The sequence below is a fragment of the Salarias fasciatus genome, chromosome 5 (genome assembly GCF_902148845.1).
Source record: "Salarias fasciatus chromosome 5, fSalaFa1.1, whole genome shotgun sequence".
Taxonomy (NCBI): Eukaryota; Metazoa; Chordata; class Actinopteri; order Blenniiformes; family Blenniidae; genus Salarias; species Salarias fasciatus.
In genome coordinates, this window is record NC_043749.1 from 15,507,687 (window position 1) to 15,529,149 (window position 21,463).

Genomic DNA, 21,463 nt, shown 5'->3' on the forward strand with positions numbered 1-21,463 from the left:
AGCTGTGAAAAGCAAAAACCATGTTCGGGCCTGTTTCAGTGTAACTTTCAAACAAAATGGAGAAGGTTTTTTTGTAATCCCACTTCTAGAATGTATCCTTTCTTCTCTTCGGTCTACAAAACTTGTTCACAGATAGATTAGTTATTTCTGGATAAGAGAATCACGCCTGATAACTGTGTGTGCTTGAGGGAGTGCTGTCGTCTCAGATCACCGACCGGTTTCCACCCCAGCACACAGTCTTTGTATCGTCAGCGGTGCTTTATTAATCTGCTGCGCTCAGAAGAGCAAAATTGAAACATATTTCAGACGAGGGACAGTAGGGTAATTGAAAGATGGAGGGAGACAGACCGGGAGAGAAGGAAGACATGGACTGGAGAAAGAGAGGAACAGGAAGGACAGATGGAACGCTGACTACCTGAGGGGCAGAACAGCTTCACACTGTGCCAAAAAACAGTGAATAATGAACATCTTTCAAAACTAACCAAAGAAATTGTGAACTTAGACTAACTGTTCAGCAGATCTCCATCAGTGGAACATATAATATTAAAACAATTTCAACACAACAGGCTGAATATCTTTTATCCAAAACAATAACTAATAACTGTTTACAAGGTGAGAAAGCAGGCTGATTACTTGAACACCAGATTTGCCAAAAAGCAGTGAAACAAACAATCCAGCAATGAAATATGGAAGTGGTGGAAGATGTACTGACAATGCAGAGGTCAGCCTCCGCTTTTCCAATTTTTGTGAATCATTTTACACTTCTGACCAGATGAGCCTAAACAGTTCTTTGGATCTCTACAGACTCCTGCTGTCAGTATTGATTATTTTAATAGGCTTGATAAAGATCTTACAACCACAGAAATTCTAAGTGTGGCAGGTGGGACAGTATCCTTCCCGGATGCTTTCAAATCAGCATTCCCCTTTTCTACTGTCAGTGTCTGAGTCTCTCACCTCAGGTGAACTGCCACCGTTCATTCGTCGAGCAATTATGATTTCTATTGGTCAAAAAAGGGCAAAGAGACCCTCCTAGTTTCAGTCCCTGTTGCCCCATCTCTCTGTATTGGCAGCACGAAATGAGTTTAACTGAGGTTACTACATATTCAACTGCAATCCAATTAGGTTAAAGCTGATTTCTGTTAAAGAGACGACTGAATATAAAACGTGCATCATGATAGTGTTGAGCCTGTTTGATCAAGGAAGAAGAGGGAATTTGAATAATGTACTTCTCCCAAGGTGGCTGAGTAATGAGCATGTTTTGTTTCGTGCTGATCAATAAGATTTTAAATTAGATTCATTAAAGTCTAAATGAGCAAGTCTCTTTAGAGCCTCAACGGCCACAAACTCATTACAATAAAGCCCAACAAAGACGTCTGCACATTTCCTAAAGAGACTTTAATTGGGTCCCAAATAACTGAGCTTCAAGAATATTAATATTCATCAATATTCTTTTTTTTTTAACCTCCTCAGGTTATGACCCTGTTGGAATGGTGTCTATAATTTAAATAGCATAGTTCGCTGTGTTGCAGAATTTATGACCCCATGTTTATTCATTGAAAACATCTCAGTCATTCAGAGAAACATTTCAGAGAGTCAGGGTCTCTCTGAAGTAAAGACGTACAATATCCATCAGAGAAAAGACAGAAAGAAATAACCTCTCCATTAGAATCAACAGCTGACCTGGTGAACACATGTTGGAGCTGTGAGTAAGTGAAGAAATCAAATGTAGGCTCCAAAGGAACATGCCACAGAGACAGACTACGATCTGTGACCTGTGACCTGTGGCGACCTGTGTGAGAAACGCCAGATTTTTAATGTCAGTCTCTTCTCTACTTTTTTTTTTCATTGCTAAAATAATAAATACATGTATTATATACATCACACATCTAATAGAACGCCTGCCACCAACAACATGTGGAAACACAACAATTCAACATAAGTGAAAACAAAAAAAAAAGTTATAATTTAGTTGAAAGGTTAATGTCATTCTCCTTGGAGTTAGTTTCTTTCTCCTTGTAATTTAGTTTGTGGAAATCATCCATAATCTCCACCATCGTCTTTCCTTTGGTCTCTGGCACAAAATATAACATGAACGCTCCACTAGCAATGGAATAGGCCACAAAGATCAGGAAGCAGAACTGCCCCAGTCCGTCCTGTGAGGGCACAGAAAGAGGCAGGTTTTGTGGCGTGAACGGCAGACGACGCAACGCAGACACAGAGAGAGAGAGAGATGTGTGGCGGACGTCTCACCACTACGTAGCCGAACAGCATCCCGACGAGAAACATGGAGAGCCAGTTGATGGTTCCGCTGATCACGTAAGCTGAAGGGCGCCAGGCCTGAAGGAAGAGGTCAGCGGGGAGCGCCATAGACACTCCAGCTGGAGGGAAAATCATTTGAAAGTGGTTCAAGTGATCCTTTTCAGGGATGGAAGCTTTTAGGAGACGCAGAAAAGAAAAAGAGAAACTCACAAGGCCCGAGGCCGTAAACGCAAATTATACAGAAGATCAGGGCGACGTTCACATACGGGATCCACCAGGTGAGATCCTGCATCAGAAGAGAGCTCTCACGTTTTGTTCTCTGCAGACCAGTGGAGAAAAGGTGTCTGTCGGATGCGTTTACCTTGATGGACAGCATGACGGTCAGGCCGCACATTGTAACGCCCATGAGCAGGTAGCCGTATCCCATCAGCTTCTTCCTCCCGGCGCGATCGATCAAGAAAGACTGAGGCAAAGCAGAGGCACAGTGCAGAGGGATGTTCATTTGTCACACACTCCGTCTTCTTTGAGAAGGGCTATGACGTCGTACAGACAGCTTGGATGAGTATAAAAAAACAAAATCTGTTCCTGATATGAATATTCATGTTGCAATAGTAATCCTGCACTGAATGCACTAAAAAAATTAAAAAGTATCTAATACTCTAAATATTTTTTGACAAGGGAACTTTGTATTTTTAATTGTGCAATTGTTAAAAACTCCAACACTTGAGTACTAAGAATCACTTGCATGAAATCCTCACAAAACCTTGCCCATTGTTGAGGTGCTAATTTTGCCTTTTATGTTGCTATTTTCCTCCAGTTCGAGCTGCCTTTCTCTCACACTTACACACAGTGATATGGTGACGAGCTCCATCGCTCCCAGCCCAATGGCTAAGTAGTGCATCTGGTCCTCCGGCACTCCTGACTCCTTGAAGATGTCGAAGGCGTAGAAGTACAGCTGAAGGAAGAGGGCGGCGGATTAGTGGCCGATCACACGGGGTGAAAATGGGAAAAGCAACATGCTGTGTTATGAATGTCGAAGAGCTGATTTGACCGTACAGCATTGATGCCACAGAACTGAACGCCGGCGCAGGGGATGGCCAGGGTCAGCAGCTGCCAGCGCACGCTGCGGGAGGTCAGGACGTCCTTCACAGTCTTGGCCTTTTCTCCCTCCGTGCTCTCTCTCTCCTTCTGCATGTCGTCCAGCTCCTGTTGCACATTGTCTTCCTGCCACAGCCACTGCAAGGCTGTCACACACACACACACACAGCCACGCAAAATCAGTACAAACGCACAATTATTCAAACACGAGGACGAGGACAAACTTTTCATTTCAAGCGGTTTAATTTTGAAGCAGATGAAAAAGGTCTTGAGTCTTATATACTGTTATATCCCGCTCCAACACATCCGATCTTCTGCGCAGCCTGATAATGAGCCGTTCATTTGAATAGTGTGTAGGAGCACGTACTCCAGAGCCGGAGCTAAAATCAATAAGGCACTGTACTGTGTCAGTCATGCCGGTCTTAGATGCCGCTTTGCTCCAAACAGTCTCAATGCAGAGGTTGAGGATAACACATTCATGAGATTCATGTGTTTTGAAGCTTGAACACAAAAATAGCACGTAGATCGGCTGCTCTATTTCACCAGAATGCAACATCACTGATACGCTGTAGTGTTTTCTCTCTGTGACATTTGTAACACACACACACTGGAAAAATGTTGCAACTTTTACCATTTCCTTGTACAAAATGTGTTTAAATGTAGAAAGAGAGATGCCTCAGCAGCCTGTTTTGAGTCACACACCACCGGACAGGTTTGATATAAACTGGTGGCAGCTGGTTGAAAATATTCAGGGTTTGATCAGAGCTCATGTTGTTGAAAAGTCCAATAATTAATGAAATGAACCTGCACTGGTTCATGTTTAATCTGAACGAAATCATGACTCTCCTGTCTGCTTACCTCTCTTGCTGCCCTCAGTGTCTCCTTTATCAATATAAAGGTATCGAGGTGTTTCAGGGAAGAAAAGCAGCATCACGAGCTGCAGGAGGGCAGGAATGCCGCTAACAGCCAAAAGATATGGCCACATTTCATCTGTGCCCAGAATCTCCCTGAACAAAGCACGAAACAAGGACAGGAGCAAACAGGGAGAATCAGCAGATGGTACGACAAACAGCTGTATTCATCAGCTGACCTGAAAAACTCAACAGCACTGTAGCTTGTCCCAGTGTGGATTTTTGCTTAAAATGTCAAGTATGAGCAAACACTTCTTACTTGATGCCAACAATCTGACCTACGACCTTCCCCACAGCGATGAAAATCGATCCTGTGAGGGTCATGAAACCCCGGAGTTTCTTGGGCGAGCTCTCTCCGAGGTACATGAGGTGAACGCTGAGGCCGAGACCTGCGGAGAAGAGACAACATGTCGAGCCGGGAGTCCAGCAGCCGACAGCACAAACACAGACCTGGCACGCCATCGTGACTCACCAACGTTATAACCGTACAGGAACCTCCCCACCAGGATCATCTCAAAAGACCTGGCCATGCGGCTGAAGACCATGAGCACGGCAGCAATGATCGCCACAACATTGTTGAACAGGAGCGCTTTTTTCCTGCAAAGTCATAGAATTTGTTAAACAGAGTTCAAGCAAAGTTTGTTCCTTCATGCAGAGCATCATGTTCCTCAGCTTTGTATGTTTAATATTCACAACTGTGGCACCTTCCTTTGTCTTAATAGTCTTATTTCTTTCTTCGTGGCGATTTGATGAACACATTGAAATTAAGCTCCTTAGCATGATGATCCCTTCACACATATCAGCTGTCTCATTATATCAACAGCAGCAGGAGATTACACTGGAAATCACAGGAGGAAATATTTAAAAAGGAAATATTGTTGTTTCTGACGAGGGGAAAGTACAGCAACAACCAGAATGTTGAAGTGCAAAGTGCATGTGTGTGTGTGTGTGTGTGTGCGAGCATATCTCTGTCAGTGTGTGTGTCTCTCTCTCTTTCTCTCTCACCGGCCATGAGTGACTGGCAGGCTGCCGCTGTGGATCGCCCCCGCCCAGGCGCCCAGACTCAGCACGGCCACGATGAAGGACCAGATGAGCTGGTTGGTGGAATCAGCCACCGGAGCGCCGTTCCTCCACATCCATGTGTAATTCACAAAACTCTGAACATGCTTTAGAGAAACATCAAACACATGAGCGGTGAGTTTGGTGAAGAGATTCAGCTTTTATTTTGGGATTATTTTCTTGGTAATTTGCAAAACACAGATATTTCTGTACAAGTGGCGGCAGCATCTTCTGAAATACTGGTAGTTTCATTGATGGGAATCAATGATATCAGATACTGCATATCTTACCACTGCTGGTGAAGCGATGAGAGAAACTTGTATCCCGTACTGGAACGATCCTCCTATTCCCAAAACCGCTGACAGCAGGTAAAGGCGCCAGTACTGCAGCTGACATGGGAGGGAGACGTCACATGGAGAACAAGTGTTTGGAGAGTGTTTGGTTACTTTTAATGATTAGACAGTGTAGGAGTGGGCAGATGTATGTCCAGATATTTTACTGACACCAGCTCCAACTGCGAGTACAGATTACATAACCTGCACGTGTATTAACCGTACGATGCTCAGCACGGCTTCACTTTTCCTCTCTGTCCTGCTAAAACACGTTTGCAAGATCAACCATTTGCACTTAATACCTGCTCAACACTTATTCTTCATTGCACACTTTATGTGTTCTGCCGAACCGATAAAAAGCAAAAATGTTTGTTTTAACAGCTCATTGTGTTGCATGAATGTTTCTCTTGTATTTATGTTACATGTTATTTATTTAATTTTTAGGCACGGGAAAACATTATTTCTCATTTGTTTTGCACAATACTTGTACTATACTTCATGCAGCTAATCCACATCATATAAATGCAATCTTGTAAGTTACACACAAGAACCTTTCTCCAGTGACTTTTAAGGACTTTCTGCTTTTTCTTCTCTGGATATGAAAGTTCATGAAAGATCTTTTAAAAATTCTCACCACAAGGGGTCTTTACATGAATCATGTTAACTGGTAACTATCAAGAAGAGCCCTACACAAATGACTCATGAACAAACATGCATGTTTGAGCACATTTATGAATATAGTTTCTTTTGTATTCAGTTAAACAACAGTTTTATCTTCAGATTGTTGCACTGCTTGAATAAATCACCATGGACCTTTTATCAGCCAGGCGAATGCATTTGGTCCTTTTGGAATTACTTTGTGCTTTATTTCAAACTAACAGTGGCACACTGATGGTAAATTAGAGCACAGGAAACAATGCTTATTATGTATATCACTGAGACAGGTGTTTTTGGTCATAGTCATTTTTACATCACTTCTATAATGCAGTGTCATATATTTATACCAACTTTAAAGTCATAAAGTATATAATTATCTTTTCATAGCACCATAGATGTAATTTCTTTAAATTTTAGTGAGTGAGTCACACAAGTGGTATAAGACACATTCTCTCCTAAAGAATCCTGTAATCAGATCAGATTGTTTCCACTTACCTGTTTTGATTCCTGCTCCATCGTTTCTGCCGGCCGTCTGCAAGCTGCTGCAGGGGAGGTGGAGGAGCGGCGTATATGAAGGATGCCACATGAAGTTACACATCAATGGACAGTAGTTGTCCATTCATGTTGATAGAACAGGATCATTATGCCGTGACGTGAGAAATGAGGGTGTTCAAATGGAACCTGGTCAATCCGGCTGACCCTCAGTTTTTGACACCGCTTGGCCGTGTAATGTATCCTCTGGTAAGACATTATGTTTCTTCTTCAGGAATGAGGACACACACACACACACACACATGCACACACACACACACACACACACACACACACACACACACAAGCTCCTCATTACTCGATGGAAGAAAGGAAAATGACGACCTCAAGGTCTTTGTGCGTAATTCTCCTCGAGCATAAACAATATTTTGTCAGTATAAAGATACAACGTTTGCAGTCGGTAATTTCCTTAAAAAAACAAGCAGAGCAGAATATGTTTGAGAGATGTAAACCCAAGCTGAAATGGTTTGTGAACACATTTCTGTGATGTCAAATCAAAAGCTCCAATGCTTTTAATTTTTGACCCTGACAAATTAATAACAGTTCTTGTCTACACACTGTTTTCAGGAGTGGATCTTTCCCATGACCCGCTCGTGAACTGAGAACGATATATATTGAAACAAAAAAACAAAGTAAAGTTGAATAAGACAGAAAACATGACCGGAACACTCACACCCAAAATTTTGATTTTATTGATGAAAAAATACCATACTGAAACAACCAAACAACTGACAAACAGAAACAACTCAAAGAGGAAATTACGCAAGTAAATCACTGTAAATCCAATATATTTTACTGCAGAGTGCACGATCAAGCCAGATAAGGAACACACCTCTCATCTCATGGATGAGTTAGTTCTCTCTGAGCTTACATACTAGTGATATTCCTAGCTCTGAATAAAGGTGAATCAGTCTGGATTAGATGAAAGGGATTCACAGAAAATACAACCACAAAACACACATTCAAACCTCTGTGGCTGAAACTTCCTTCTACATAATTTATATTTTCGATATACAGATATTTTTCACTTATTGTTGGCAACTTGATGTACTTGTTGTTTATAATCTGACACTTATCTTTATCATTCTGTGCTGCTCGTCCATTTTGTTATGCTTTTAGGAATAGACTAAAACATGGAATTAGTTGTTCATCTCTCCAGTATCAAGGACTGAATGTCAAAAAGCACGTTTTGGTCCAACCACTTACAGACGCACGTTTTATATTTTGCTTCTCTAAAAAAGTGGTTTTAATGCTGCACAGTCAGTGTGTGAGTTCTATAGAAGGTTTTAAATATTAATCCAATGTTTCACAGACAGGGACATTAAATGTGAGCGTGAATGACTTTACAGCCATATACATTAACCTTTTTGGTGTTCACTGAGGCTTTCACACGTTTTTTCAACACGTTTTTCTTTGGATTTACAATCGAAACACTGTCCTCCTGTGAATCATGATGCAACCGTGTAGACTGAAGGCAGACTTTCTGAACTGAAGGCAAAACTGTTTCTTGATGCTCTGTTCTGTCCACTTGTTGAATACTCATGTTTTGTGTAAATGAAGGAGCTTTTAAAAAACGTGTACTCACAATTTAATTAGTTATTGGAGAATGAGAAGTGAAAGAGCAACGCAAAAAAACTCTGTTGCTTCACTGCAGTTTGAATGTTAATCTGCTTTTACCACAAACTCCAGCTACTTTCCACTAAAGGTTAATGTCTGCTTTTCTGTCAGTCCTGTGCTGATCTGCTGAGCTCCACATGGTTTACCTATGCCTCAGTATCAAGACCACTCCGCAGGACTCCCTCCATATGATCTGAGTAACGCTGACGCACGTGTTTCAATGGGACGAAGGGGGCATGTGCTTCATCTGTGTTTTACCACGGGGGTTATGTCCAGTTCTGTTATGAATATGTACTTTCTCCAGCTTGTATTGAAGTGTTATGGAGCCGTAGCTCAGCGATGGCTCACACGAAAAAACTCATTTCTTTTTTTTCAGGGACTGTAAGTGAGACGCTCGGACACTCCCTAAACCCAGCCTTTTATACAGGGACCATATACATACAATGTGATTTCAACGGGGGCAGAATTTGATGAGTTCCCTTCAAATAAAGTCCAAAAAAGATCAACACATTACAAAAACAAGTCTACATTAAATTGAATTTACTAAAAGCTGAATACAATTTTAATATGTTCTTCCGAAAATCAGTCCAAGTACAAATTTGTGTTTTTATTTAAATGAGCTATGCAACTACTTTTTTAAAAATTTATATTCAAAAATGCAATTCAACTATTTGCTTTTTTTTTGGTAAATCAGTCAAAACAGCGTTTCTCTTCAGGCTAATGTTGTTAAATCTTCTCAGTTTTCACAATTCCTGCAACCTTCACTACGCTTCTGCTCATAGTTGTTCTAATGAAACGTTGCTGGCAATGCATGACGTGTTTTTTTTAACCGTTACATTGAAGATATCTTGTCTCAGGTCTCAGTGATCTATTGTGTCCAGTACTCATGATAAAACAACATATGAATCAGAAATAGCACTGAAATATTGAGTTGTATTTTTCCAGTCAGGGTTAACTGACCAGCCGGATCAGAGCCCTTCAAGCTGCTTTTGGCTCCTGGATCTTAGGTTTTACACCAGGATCGCTTGCCAATTGAAAGCTTCCATGAGTTTGCACTTCAGCTGCATTGTGAGAAATGAATCGCACCATATTATGTAATGTATTGACGAATCATTAAAAGAGAGAAAATTTGAATTCCTCAGTAGCTTGTAGCTAAACAAACAACTGAAAGCATGAACTTTATGAAACATACACACCTTGATTGAGTGTATAAATTTATTTATTATTGAATATCTTCAGTAAGACAAATCAAATGATATTTCAATGACACATTTATACAAATCAAATACATTTTAAAGTGCTTTACAAGTGATTGTCAGTACAAAGGTCTCAATAAAAGTCTTCACTTTTTCTGTCCCTCTTCTTGTGCTTTAATAAATTCAGAAATATGTTGTGATAAACATGAAACATTTCTAAAGCAGATGATTCTGGACAACAAAAAAACGGCAGCTTCCTGAAGCTCTGCAATATGAATTGTAGTGTGTGTGTTTGTTAGTGGCTCCGTCTTCAGTTTGTTCAAGGCTCTTAAGTGTGTTCACAAGCTTGTGCAATAAATCTGACACTACACGAAGAAAAATACAACATAAAACACATATGGAGCCTGTTTGCGTTTGAGAAAAGGTCCTGTCTGTGTTTCAATACACCATTTTCACATGGTTAAGAAAAAGATATCACCTATACAGGTAAAAAAAAATTCCATCTTTGCTGTAAGCATTCATACTTCCACAATACCTTTTCAGATTAAAAAGTAAGAACCCATGCATTTGTGTGCTTATTGACGTTTTTCCAAAAGGAAATATATCATCTAATACTAACATACATGACCTGGGTCATAAAACTATGCATGAGAAAATACAGTGTCCTGTAAAATCAAAACAGTAATACGTAATTTGCAATTACCTTTGACATCTAAAAAAAAGGGCGAAGTGAAAACTAGCTGAGATGGTCATTTTTTTCTTAGTCTTGGAAAAAATATATCAAAGCAAATTCAATACTACTGCATTACCTTTTAAAATGAGGAATCATTTATAGGAAACCACCTTAAATCTGATGCTTTCAGAAAGACTGACAATAAGCACCAGCAAATATTGAACGCACTGAGAACATGAAAACTCATTGCTTCCGTCACAGTGGTGGTGGTGGGTTTCACCTCGCGTCAGTCAGTGACAGAGCAGAAATATCCTCTCTGCTTAGAGAAAAAGGAGGTAGAGGGGATCTGCTTGTCTTCCTCTTGAACCGCTCCACTCCTTACAGGTTCTTCTTTGAGGCCAAACGTGTGTTTACAGTGCCGTGGAGTGACACACTTCGCCCAGCTGGTACTCAACGTGAGGCTGGGATTCAAAGTCTTTGTCCTGGCCTTTGAAGTTGAGCTTGTGGAACTCGTGGGTGATGACTGACAGAGACTTCCCTTTGGTCTCCGGCAGAAACAGGCCGACGTACAGGGCGGACAAGAGGCAGACCGCCCCGAAAGGGACAAAGCAGTACTCGCTCAGCTCGCTCTGCAAAGGAAGGCCACAAAAATCGGTCAAACGTTCAACCCGAAATTCAGTTTTACACATTGGACTCTGGGGGGCGCTGGATGGTTATTTAAAGCTTCATTTATTTTTCTCTCAACTTTGGTGATGTTTTATTTTCATGTGCTGCTTCATGGCTTCTTGTTCATGCCAACAAAATACTTCTCCATCATTTTATAAATGCTTACCGCAGAACCTTTTCTGCGTATTAAAGAAAAACAACTTTCAAAAGTGTTCTTTAGTGATTTGTGAGTACACCAAGCAGACACAAGTTGGAAACTATTTAACTGGGCAAAGCTAAATTGAGAGCAGTACGATGTAATGACTTTTAATCCCTGCGGTTCTTTTTATGTAATCACAACCTCAGAACTCCTGTGTCACGATGAGTGGGCAGACACACATGAACGGTGCTGGTACACCATCAGGAGGAACCTGGGATTCAGAGTTTTGCTCCACGTCCGCAGAAGGAGATGAGAATTGAACAGCAAACACTGTGATGACCTGCTCTAAGGACTGAGGCACCCCTGATGTTATTTCTCTCACAGGTGTGTTTTAATTGCCTGTTTGTTCACATTTCAGTTCAAGCATCAGAGCATTCACACTGATTTGATCTCCATGTTTTACACAGAGCAGCACACCTTTGTCTTGTCCTAAAAATAATTGAAAAAGCTGTGTGCATATTCAGCATGAAATGCTTGTAGACATGCTTACTAAGGGGTCTACATTTTTAAAATCTATCTGGTATACAGATACTGATTGATGGACATGCTCACCACTAGGAATGGGAAGATCATTCCAACAATGAACAGGTTGATCCACATCATGGAACCAGCGATCATGTAGGCTGCTGGTCGAGCGGTCTGATTGAAGATCTCAGTGGGAAGCACGCCTGTCACTCCAGCTGAGAAAAACATGCAAATACAGTATATTTTTAGACCAGCTTGGCCGATGTTCAACAAAAAAGAACGTCACTTGTGAACAATGCATGGCCAATAATACAAACTCTAAAAAAAATGCATGCATTAGTAGTACACGTCACAGCACAATCACTTTAAATCAGTCCACAGGGGGTGGGAGAGTAAGAAAAGCAGTACGATTTCAGGCTGTTATCAAGAATGAACATTGACGAAGAAGAGATTTTATGTATTTTTTGTTTCATCAAACGTCAATTAGATGCTTCACAGTTCAATATTCATGTTTAATTTACACCACGTCAATGTTCATTTACTGCAGTATTTGTTTGACAAGACAAGCCAATGCAATAGCGTTTTAGTTTGAAATGTGCGTAAATACAGGTGAAAGCCATTTTTGGAGTGTCACACATAAAAGTTTAAACTTAGTCTGACCGGGTCCCATGCCAAAGCTCAGAATGTAGGTGAAGATGCAGGTCATGCTCAGGTAGGGCATCCAGCTTATGAGGTGCTGTTTAAACGTGAGGGAAGAAAGCAGAGAGCAAATACATGAGCGGGTAAAACTTTGACACGTTAGTTGGGCAATAGTGTGCTGGTAATACCACAAGTTACTGTCTAAACTCATGAAACCTTTAACTATTTCTCACCCCACACAGGTCACGCTGCAGCTTGAATGTGGGCTCATAAATCCCCCTAGTGGCCGAGTGGCCACAATGAAACGTTTCATACAGCTTCATCCAGAACATTAACTCCTGAAACTTTACCGTATGGTCTGAACGGTTTGGAATTAAGATTAAAAAAACCTAATTGACTCTCAGTCAGTCAGCAGTTCTAAAAAAGCACCATGTTTATGTGTTTAAAACAGTCAAACTCTCAGAAATGGATGAGCCTCCAAGGAGAGCAAACAAAAGAGTAATCATGCTGTTTTCGTGCACCAACAAAAGGCCACGTTTTACTTCATAGATAAACAAATGAGCAGAACAGCACATGATACTTGACGCTGCTCACTTTAAATCTGCCTGTTAATAGTGTTCTTCAACTGACACTGAGTATTCCAAGAGTGAAAGCATCTCTGTCAGTGAAATGACGTGATCTTCAATTTACAGGAAGTCTGTCTGGAGAAATGAAGGCGCGATGATCACCTCAAATGACAGAGCGATCGTGAAGACCACAGCCCAGACGGTCATGAGGATGAAGCCTCCCATCAGCATGAACCGCCGGCCTTTGCGCTCAATCAGAAGGTTCTGGAAGTTAAAAAAAAAACAACATTAAAACTCTAAATTTACTAGTTTGGACACATCAGTGTTGAAAAAATATATATATTAAAGCTGTGCTCATCACTTTGAGAAATCAAAAGTTTATATTTATGATGTATTTGGTAATTATAGATATAATCTCTTAGTTTCCTGCATTAATTTGTTGCTACATCATTTTTTTTAGTATATCTATTGTATATGAAGCAGGAGTTCCCACTAGAGTAAAACAATGTAAAAGCTACTTTATGTACAGTACTTGAAGTTATTCTCAGGCTGCATTAAAGCTTCAGGAATGCAAACAACAGTCTCTTATTGCCTCCAGCTGGTTACATAATGAGGAGCTTTAGTGACGGATACTTACACACATGATACAGGCTGTAAATTCACATGCTCCGGTGCCGATAGTGATATACTGGATTTTTTCGTCAGATATCCCAGCCTCTTTGAACACATAAAATGCGTAGAAGTAGATCTGTGAGGAAAAAGAAAAAGACATGAGCTGTGTGCTGCAGAGCATTATTGCTTGTTACAAGAGGTTGATAAGCTGATTAAAGTATTTTTTTGTACATAGAGTAATTGTGTTAATACCAAGTCCTCTCACTAAAGCTGCCAAGAGCCAACCATGTGGTTACAAGCCTGAAAAAACCTTGAGTATTGAGTTGGCATTTTCATGCATCTCTGCAAATAAGCCTAGTAATTTTAAACATTTCTATATAGATTTGGAAAAAAAAATCTGACACAACAGAAGATAAAGCCCAGTTTTCCATGAAGCACGTTCAAAACAATGAGCTGCATTCATCGGACTGAACAGTAAGGGACGGAGCTTCATCAGCAGAATCCATTATTGATGTGACCTGTTGTAATGTAAAGAAATCCAGGGACGACACAAACTGCTGATGGATCATCTCAAATTTCTCATTACCTTCCCGACACAGGAGCAAGAAACTGCAGCCAAAAGAACATCTGAGACTGTTTCTGTACCCATGGATCAGTTACACTTGTTCCTGTGGATTATGTAACAATAGGCCTAATATTTTCAACACTATCAGAGACGCTGCACATACAGGAGACATCTGTCTTCTGATCAGAGCAGGCGGACAGTCCTTCTTACCGAGTCATTGCCGCAGAGCTGCATGGCACTGCTGATGATCATGACTGTGATGAGCTGCCAGCGCATGGAGCGGTCAGTGAAGAGCTCCCACGGCTGCTTCGGCTTCAGGCCTTTTGCTTCAGCCTGTTCCTGCATGATCTCGTCGAGCTCGCTGCTCTGCACCTCACACCCTCGCAGACGCCTCAGAGCTGACCAGGAAAAATGACAACCAGTTTATTACCTGAGACAAGATTTATAATTGAAAAAAAAAAAACATAGAAAGCCACAAGAGAAAAAGAAATCTATAGTTATGGATGTTCGGTTATCTTTAGATTAATTAAAATCATTTGAGCTAAAATATAGCTTGATGAAGCTTTTTATCCACAGCAGAATCTTTTCTTTCTGACTCTTTCTACACATTTATCATTGTGTGTTGATTAATTCAAAGTGTCAGCTGTTTTCCAGACCAACATGGCCTGTTTCAGTACACTACATCCATCATGGATCCAGCTCGAGTGTTCACTGTGGTCATGCTAGATTCACAGAAGCTGGAGTCTGTCGCAATGTAATGCTGATAAAGTCAGCAATGCCTTTCAGGACTGGCCACTTCAGGCCAAGGGAAAACATGTAAACTCCAGACAGAAAGCACTCAGAATCAAAGCTGACGTCTTCTAGTGACAAGACAACGCTTTGGGCTCACCTTTTAAAAAAGTCATATGTTTATTTTAACCATGTTTTTTTTTTCTATTGTGTTTACGACACTAACAAATTTGGAAAAGAAAGAGAATTATGTGTGTGTGCGCATGTGTGAAAGGGATTAGACAATCCTCATTTGACCCAATTTTCCAAACAAAAGAAATGACATTGTAGTTTAATTTTGTAATCGCTGTAGTGTTTCTTCTCAGTGTGTGGCGCTAATCTTCCCAAACATAAAATTTGCACTGCAGATTCAGTGTCATGTATCGCTACACCTACCATTTATACAGCCCTCCTTGTCGCCCCTGTCGATGAGCAGGTACCTGGGACTCTCTGGGAACCACGGCAGGGTCAACAGCTGGATGAAGCCGGGAACCGCGTTACTGGCCAGAAGGTACTGCCAGCATGGCTCGCTGCCCAAAATCTCTCTTTAAATGAATCAATCAGATGGTTATTGAGGACGTTTTTTTCTGATTTAAGGAGGTTTCAAATCTTATTTTAGGCATGTGTACAAGTATTGGGTAAAGATCCATCCTACCTGAGTCCAATCACCTGTCCTAACACAACGCCAAACGCCGTGAAAACAGCCGAGGACAAAGAGATCGCTCCTCTTAAGTGCTTCGGTGCACTTTCTCCAAAATACATGGGTTGTACATTCATACTGATCCCTGCAAAACAAACAGAGGTTTCTATTTCAATTCATACTGAAATTCTGTGGTTACTGTTTTATATAAATGTTTCAGTCATGTCATGTCATGTGCTCTGACAATGTATGCATTTGCTGACATACCTGCGTTTATTCCAACCAGGACACGAGAAATAATAATCATTTCAAAAGACTTGGCAGCTCTACTTGTCAGGGCCAGGAGTGCGCTACTCATGAGGAAAATGTTGTTCAGCAGCATACATTTCTTCCTTGGGGAGAGAAACAGGATGATTACATGAGATCAATTAGAGCTTAAGACCTTTAGAAAACTCTATGTTTGTGTTTTTTATGCATAATATGATTGATTGAAAAGAAAGTTGTTGAAGAACACACAAAAAAAATCAGGTTATGTCATTGAAATAAACTGTTGGTACAGTGAATATTCACTGTCGGGGTCTGCAATCTTTACAACTGACAAAGCCGATTTTTCTCCCTTTCCAGATGGTAGTCTGGAGCTGCAAATTATTTAACACTGAAAAAACAAATGCAGCACAAGTAGCGAGTCTATCCATATTCAACTCTTCATTTTCACATAAATCTAAGAATGATTCACAAACTGCAATATAATAGAAAAAAGAATTTCGTGACAGCAGCAGGGAGCCACGTGCAGCTCTGGAGTTGCAGGGTACAGACACACTGTTCAGCGACACATGAGAGAAGAAAGTACATTAACAGCTTCATTTCATGCTCACATGTGCATCTGAATGGGTCAATCATTGCCTCTGTACACTCAATCCCTAACTGTATGCACTCACGCATTGGCAAACAAGGCGACATCTCCTACCTCCCGAAGCGTATGGTCATTGGCCCCGCGATAAGCGCTCCAACCAACCCTCCCAACGAGAAGATGGAGACAATGATTGTCCAGACCAGCGTCACTTGGTAGTCTTCCAACTGGATATCCCACCTCTCCAGGAAGGTCTCGTTGATGAAAGTTTGAATAAACTGAACAAGAAAAAAACAGCAAGTTAACCAAACATTCTAACAATGAATTTGATCAACACAGTTTTACTAACAAAACTTCAGGATTGAGGAGCATAGCAGCAAATTGTCAAAGGTTTGCTGCAGAAGTTTGAAGTCTTCACACATCAGTATTACTGCGTTGCTTTTTAGAACAAAATTTCTGTAACTTTTAACTTTTAACTGCTATCCTGTCGTGCTAACATTGATTGCAACGGATATTCTTGTAGTCAAAACTCATGGACCTTATAAGACATATAGAAACTACATTAACGACCACAAATCAGAGGAATTGGCCTGGATCAGGCTTGGAATTAGGCCGGTTAATTTTAGGCCAATATCCAAACTGCCTTTGACTCCTAAAATCTATGAGAAGGTTGTTTACCTGCAGCTAAATAACACCTAACAGTATCCTAGAGGTTTTCCAGTCTGGCTTTAAACCCCCGCATCGCAGCAATTCTGCATTGTTTGGGTTTTTATGAGGTTCTTATTCTGCTGGACCTAACAGCTGCATTGGACACCGTGGATCACGACACTTTACTATGACACCTTAATACCCCGATAGCAGCACCCAGTTGGAATCAGTGGTCATGCTCTTGAATGGTTGAGATCCTACCTGGCAGATACAACAATGTGTGTTAGCCTAGCTCTCTGAATCCTTCACCACTCCTCTGTCACATGGGTTTCCACAGGGCTCCATCTTAGGGCCTCTGTTTTTTTCACGTCTATCTTTCGAAGGCACAGAATCTCATTTCAATGCTACATGGTCAACGGTCAGATTTATGTCTTAAGGAAGAAAGAGGCCTGCTCACTAACACCTCTATTGCAATGTCCAATGACATTGAAGTCTGGATGGCGTTGAACTTTTCAAAGTTTGTAAGAAAAAAAAACAGAGGTGATCGTGTTTGGTCTCAGTGGCTCCTGTGAATGCCCCCTGCTGAACTGAGCCGTTTGGCTCCACACAAGAAGCCAGCAGTTTTGAACCTGGGATTTATAATAGACAGCGGCTTTAAATCTGAGTCATAGATAAGCACAGTGGTTAAGGTATGCTTTTTCTATCTTAGAAAGTTGGCCGAGGTGAAGCCAATTCTTGCATTTCGGCACTTTGAAACTGTAATCCAGGCTTTCATTATGTCTGGACTGGATTACTGCAATGCACTTTATGCTGGAATGAGCCAGTTGTCCCTCGCAGGGCTCCAGTTGGTCCAAAACACTGCTGCACTGCCACTAACTGGAGCACAGAAGAAGGAACACTTAAATTCTTCTTTTATTTGTTTTGAAGTCTGTGAATGGTCTCGCTCTCTGAGCTGCTTCCCTCAGTGCTCCTCCTCGGCCCTCAGGTCAGCTGATCAGCTGCTCCTGGAGGTACCGAGGTCCAAACAGAAGCTCACAGGGGACAGAGCTTTTCTGTTGCTGCTCCAAAGCTATGGAATGAGCAGACAGGCCCCCTCGCCGACCATTTTCAAAATTAATCTTAAAGCTAATTTGTATTCCTTGGGCTTTAAACCCAGCCTGAGACTCTACTCCTATTCTTTTTATTGTTTTTATCATTGTTTTTATAGTATTTCATCTTGCACTTTGTCTTTAGGCTTTCATGTCTACCTATATATGTACTTTGGTTCAGCTGTAGTTGTTTTATAAAGTGCTACATAAACAAAGTTGAGATGAGTTGAATACAGTTAAAATTTGTGTCTCTATATTAATTACTCCAGTGGCCCACATCAGCTGCTCAGTACTGATGATGAACTGCCAGATGAAGTTATCTTGAGAAAAAAGAGGCACTCACTTATTATAACTTTATGGCAATTCTACAACTCTAAAATGTCTCAGTCTGGTGCTGAATGGGCTAAGCAAAGCAATGAACAAGTGGTTATAAAAAGGAATGACAGACACAATTTGGCTCTTTTTCTTCTTTGTGCCAAATCATACTGTGAGTGAACATCAGTGCAGGTCTGCAAAGCTCACACAAAGATCATAAAACACACACATCCAGGAGTACCACGGGTATTCCTTTACCGCTCTGTTATTGCACCTTCACACTGGGAGACATTAAAGCTCGGGTTAGTTTTGATATTTTTCTATAGATGACAAAAAATACTGTCATGGGGAATTGTAGATAAAGCAAAATGGAACATGATCAAGGCTATGAGAACAATATTAACAATCAGCAAGAGGGGAACAAAATCACTTGACACAGATACACGCACAAAAAACTTACAGTTGTGGGAGCGTTCATTATGGCAAGGTTGTAGCCATACTGGAGAGTCCCTCCAATGGCTGCAGAAGCAACCATTAGCACCAATGTCAGAGGACTGCCCTGTTAGATAGATAGATAGATAGATAGATAGATAGATAGATAGATAGATAGATAGATAGACAGATAGATAGATAGATATGGTTGTGTTGCTACATGTCATCCATGTTGTAAAGTGACAATGAAAAATAAAAGCAACTCAACTGACCTGACAACCAACTAAACAATCACTAAAAAAAAGCAGAAGCTTTGAAAGAGAATTTATCAAATAAGTAACTTTTCAATATTTACCTTCTGTGCATCTGTTTGCGACATGGTTGAGGTGAGATGGAGATAAAAACCAGGAAGAAGAGTGAGTTGGTGAAGTCCGACAGCACCCTGAGGTCAGTCCACCTCTAATATCTGCACCTCACACAGCAGCAGCAGCTCTAGCACGCGCCCGCAGCTCTCGCCAGGCCTCCTCTGATTGGCTGCAGTTGCGCAATCAGCTGCTTGGACGCAAACGCTCCCATCGAGCTAACGTCTCACCGGGACTCTCTAAATGCCGAAATAATTATTGACCCACTGTGGCCGTCCGCGAGCAGGTGAGCGTCCGCAGGGAGCGATGGGGAGCAGCGGCGCGCGCGCAGTGTTTGGAAGGAGGTCGATGGTGAAGCGTCAAGGTTGTCTTCACTGTCAAACAGGTTTCAGGAAAGGACAGGCTGCCTGCTGTGGAATGTGAATAAATGTGAATAAATCACACATGCGCTCGTCACACAGTTAAAATGTTATTTGGTCTTCAGAATTTCTTTATTATGCTTTAAATGTGTGAACCGAGTTTCAAGAGATTCATGGTTTGCCTTTAACGTGTATTACTACAGTAATACCCTTTTAAAGAAAACCATTTAATTAATTACAGTTTAGATATATATCATTGGCTTTTATTAAGCATGACAAGAAATTAATAGCAACATACGCAAAAAAAAAAGAAAGAAGCGTATAATAATATCAACAATGATATTTCTGCTCCTCCAACTAACTTTTTAACTGCCTCACAATATAATCGTAGGTTTGCCATCAAGTTTGAATAATTTACTGATGCATGACTGCGACGGTTTTCTGGTTTCCCACAGGCCAAAACCAGGTCAGATTAATGAGTCAGGTTGTTCTGGGAGGGACTGGTGTTCCTTATTCCCTGTTAGACTGTCCGATGAAGTGACGCAGAGGATAACCGGATGGAATTTGGCACCCGGATTAGTATGAAATTATGCATTCTGGCATGTCCTACAGATCACTGATGGCTTACTGCACATCCAGACGATTAAAAAGTTTTTAGCCGTGGGCCAGCAGGTCATTTATACTCCTTGGCCTGATATAGTGCGGAAATTACACGAAATTACCACATAACGGAATGTTATCTGTGTACTTATGTGTACATTTACTCATTTGTCTACTTCTTCCACTTTACTTTGATTGATGCACAAGAGGAGAAGCACCTGTAATTTCAATGTATGTGACAAATAACGAAAATAAAGCTATTCAACTCAATTCAATTCAGTTTCATGAATTTATTCCTTTGATTCAGTTCCTTCCACTTTTTGTCCACAGGATGGCAGTAGTGAGTCACTGCTCCTCAGAGTTTCAGCAGTTCATTCAGATGTCAGAATTACTTCTTCTCCCCTTCGGTTGGAGTCGCTCAGTGTGTCCATGTGTAGTGTGTCTTTTATCCTTTATCATTAACTTTACTTTATCTTATTGTTTAATTTTTCCATAGCTGTTTTTGACATGACCTCACTGCTGAAGTGACACTTATCCCAAACATTGTTGCTTTCATTTTGTAGATATTGCTGTTTATATTGATTAAAACAAGCTGCATTTCCTTTGTATGAAATGTGTGGACACAAATAATATATAATGCTATCCAGTGCTACAACTGCTTGATTTGGCTGGTATAAAATTAACCAAGTGTGACTTTAAGAACACCAGAGGAACTGTAAAAAACAAACAAATCAATAAATAAATAAAATAAATAGAGAAATGGATGAATGAATATTATATGCAAAATATTGTCTGTAGTTTTCAACATTTTCTTCAACATTTTTAAAACGCTGCATGGACTGCTCTCTCCTGGAAAGCTTTCTCACCTTTCTTGATCTTGATGCAGTAATGAGAGGAGATCAGGAACCCACTATGAACACTAGAAACTATCATATGGAGTTTTAAAATACACACAACAGATTTCACGGGAGTGCAGCCAGTAGTCGAAAAGATATTTTGGTCTGCAGCAAACTGTTGGACAGATGAATGAACAGACGGACCAGCAAAGCAGTATGCACTGGTGAAGAACAAAACCAATTGATGCAAATGAGAACATTAAAAAATTATAAGTATACTTCAATTGGCTTTTTCAAAGGCTTTGAAAAATTAAAAATTTAAGTGCTAATTTATCTTTAATATTATTTGCATCATTGAGTTATTAACAAAATTGAAAATAAACTGCTATTTGCAAATAGGCTCGAACACATTAGTGCTTAGAATAAGTGACCGCACACTCGTTTCATAATTCTCACGTTATATTTGGGCTGAGATGTGAGTAAAATGAGAGAATGGGGG

General features: G+C 40.7%; 2 protein-coding genes across 2 annotated transcripts; both read right to left on the minus strand.

Annotated features, from left to right (window-relative positions):
* Positions 1-1,914: 1,914 nt before the first annotated feature.
* Positions 1,915-6,832, minus strand: LOC115388109 (solute carrier family 2, facilitated glucose transporter member 11-like). The gene is made up of 12 exons (XM_030091050.1): positions 6,812-6,832; positions 5,618-5,716; positions 5,274-5,434; positions 4,741-4,865; positions 4,528-4,657; positions 4,216-4,364; positions 3,316-3,503; positions 3,104-3,214; positions 2,621-2,722; positions 2,470-2,545; positions 2,251-2,378; positions 1,915-2,153 (listed from the first exon to the last, which is right to left on the minus strand). The coding sequence occupies exons 1-12, from the start codon at positions 6,830-6,832 to the stop codon at positions 1,959-1,961; spliced, it is 1,485 nt and encodes a 494-aa protein (XP_029946910.1). The 3' UTR covers positions 1,915-1,958.
* A 3,932-nt stretch (positions 6,833-10,764) lies between these two features.
* LOC115388717 (solute carrier family 2, facilitated glucose transporter member 11-like) lies at positions 10,765-19,205 on the minus strand. The gene is made up of 12 exons (XM_030091979.1): positions 19,163-19,205; positions 18,836-18,934; positions 16,442-16,602; positions 15,742-15,866; positions 15,490-15,619; positions 15,231-15,379; positions 14,277-14,464; positions 13,527-13,637; positions 13,052-13,153; positions 12,345-12,420; positions 11,772-11,899; positions 10,765-10,983 (listed from the first exon to the last, which is right to left on the minus strand). Exons 1-12 carry the CDS (start codon positions 19,184-19,186, stop codon positions 10,765-10,767), a joined length of 1,512 nt encoding a protein of 503 aa, XP_029947839.1. The 5' UTR covers positions 19,187-19,205.
* Positions 19,206-21,463: the final 2,258 nt, after the last annotated feature.

Coding starts and splice junctions, on each gene's coding strand:
- LOC115388717 (XM_030091979.1), bottom strand. CDS start 19,186: ATGTCGCAAACAGATGCACAGAAG. Junction 13,638..14,276: donor AGCTCTGCGGCAATGACTCG/GTAAGAAGGACT, acceptor TTTTCCTCACAG/ATCTACTTCTACGCATTTTA. Junction 10,984..11,771: donor TGATCTTCCCATTCCTAGTG/GTGAGCATGTCC, acceptor CTTCCTTTGCAG/AGCGAGCTGAGCGAGTACTG.
- LOC115388109 (XM_030091050.1), bottom strand. CDS start 6,832: ATGGAGCAGGAATCAAAACAG. Junction 4,866..5,273: donor CTGCCAGTCACTCATGGCCG/GTGAGAGAGAAA, acceptor ATGACTTTGCAG/GAAAAAAGCGCTCCTGTTCA. Junction 2,723..3,103: donor TCGTCACCATATCACTGTGT/GTAAGTGTGAGA, acceptor GCTTTGCCTCAG/TCTTTCTTGATCGATCGCGC.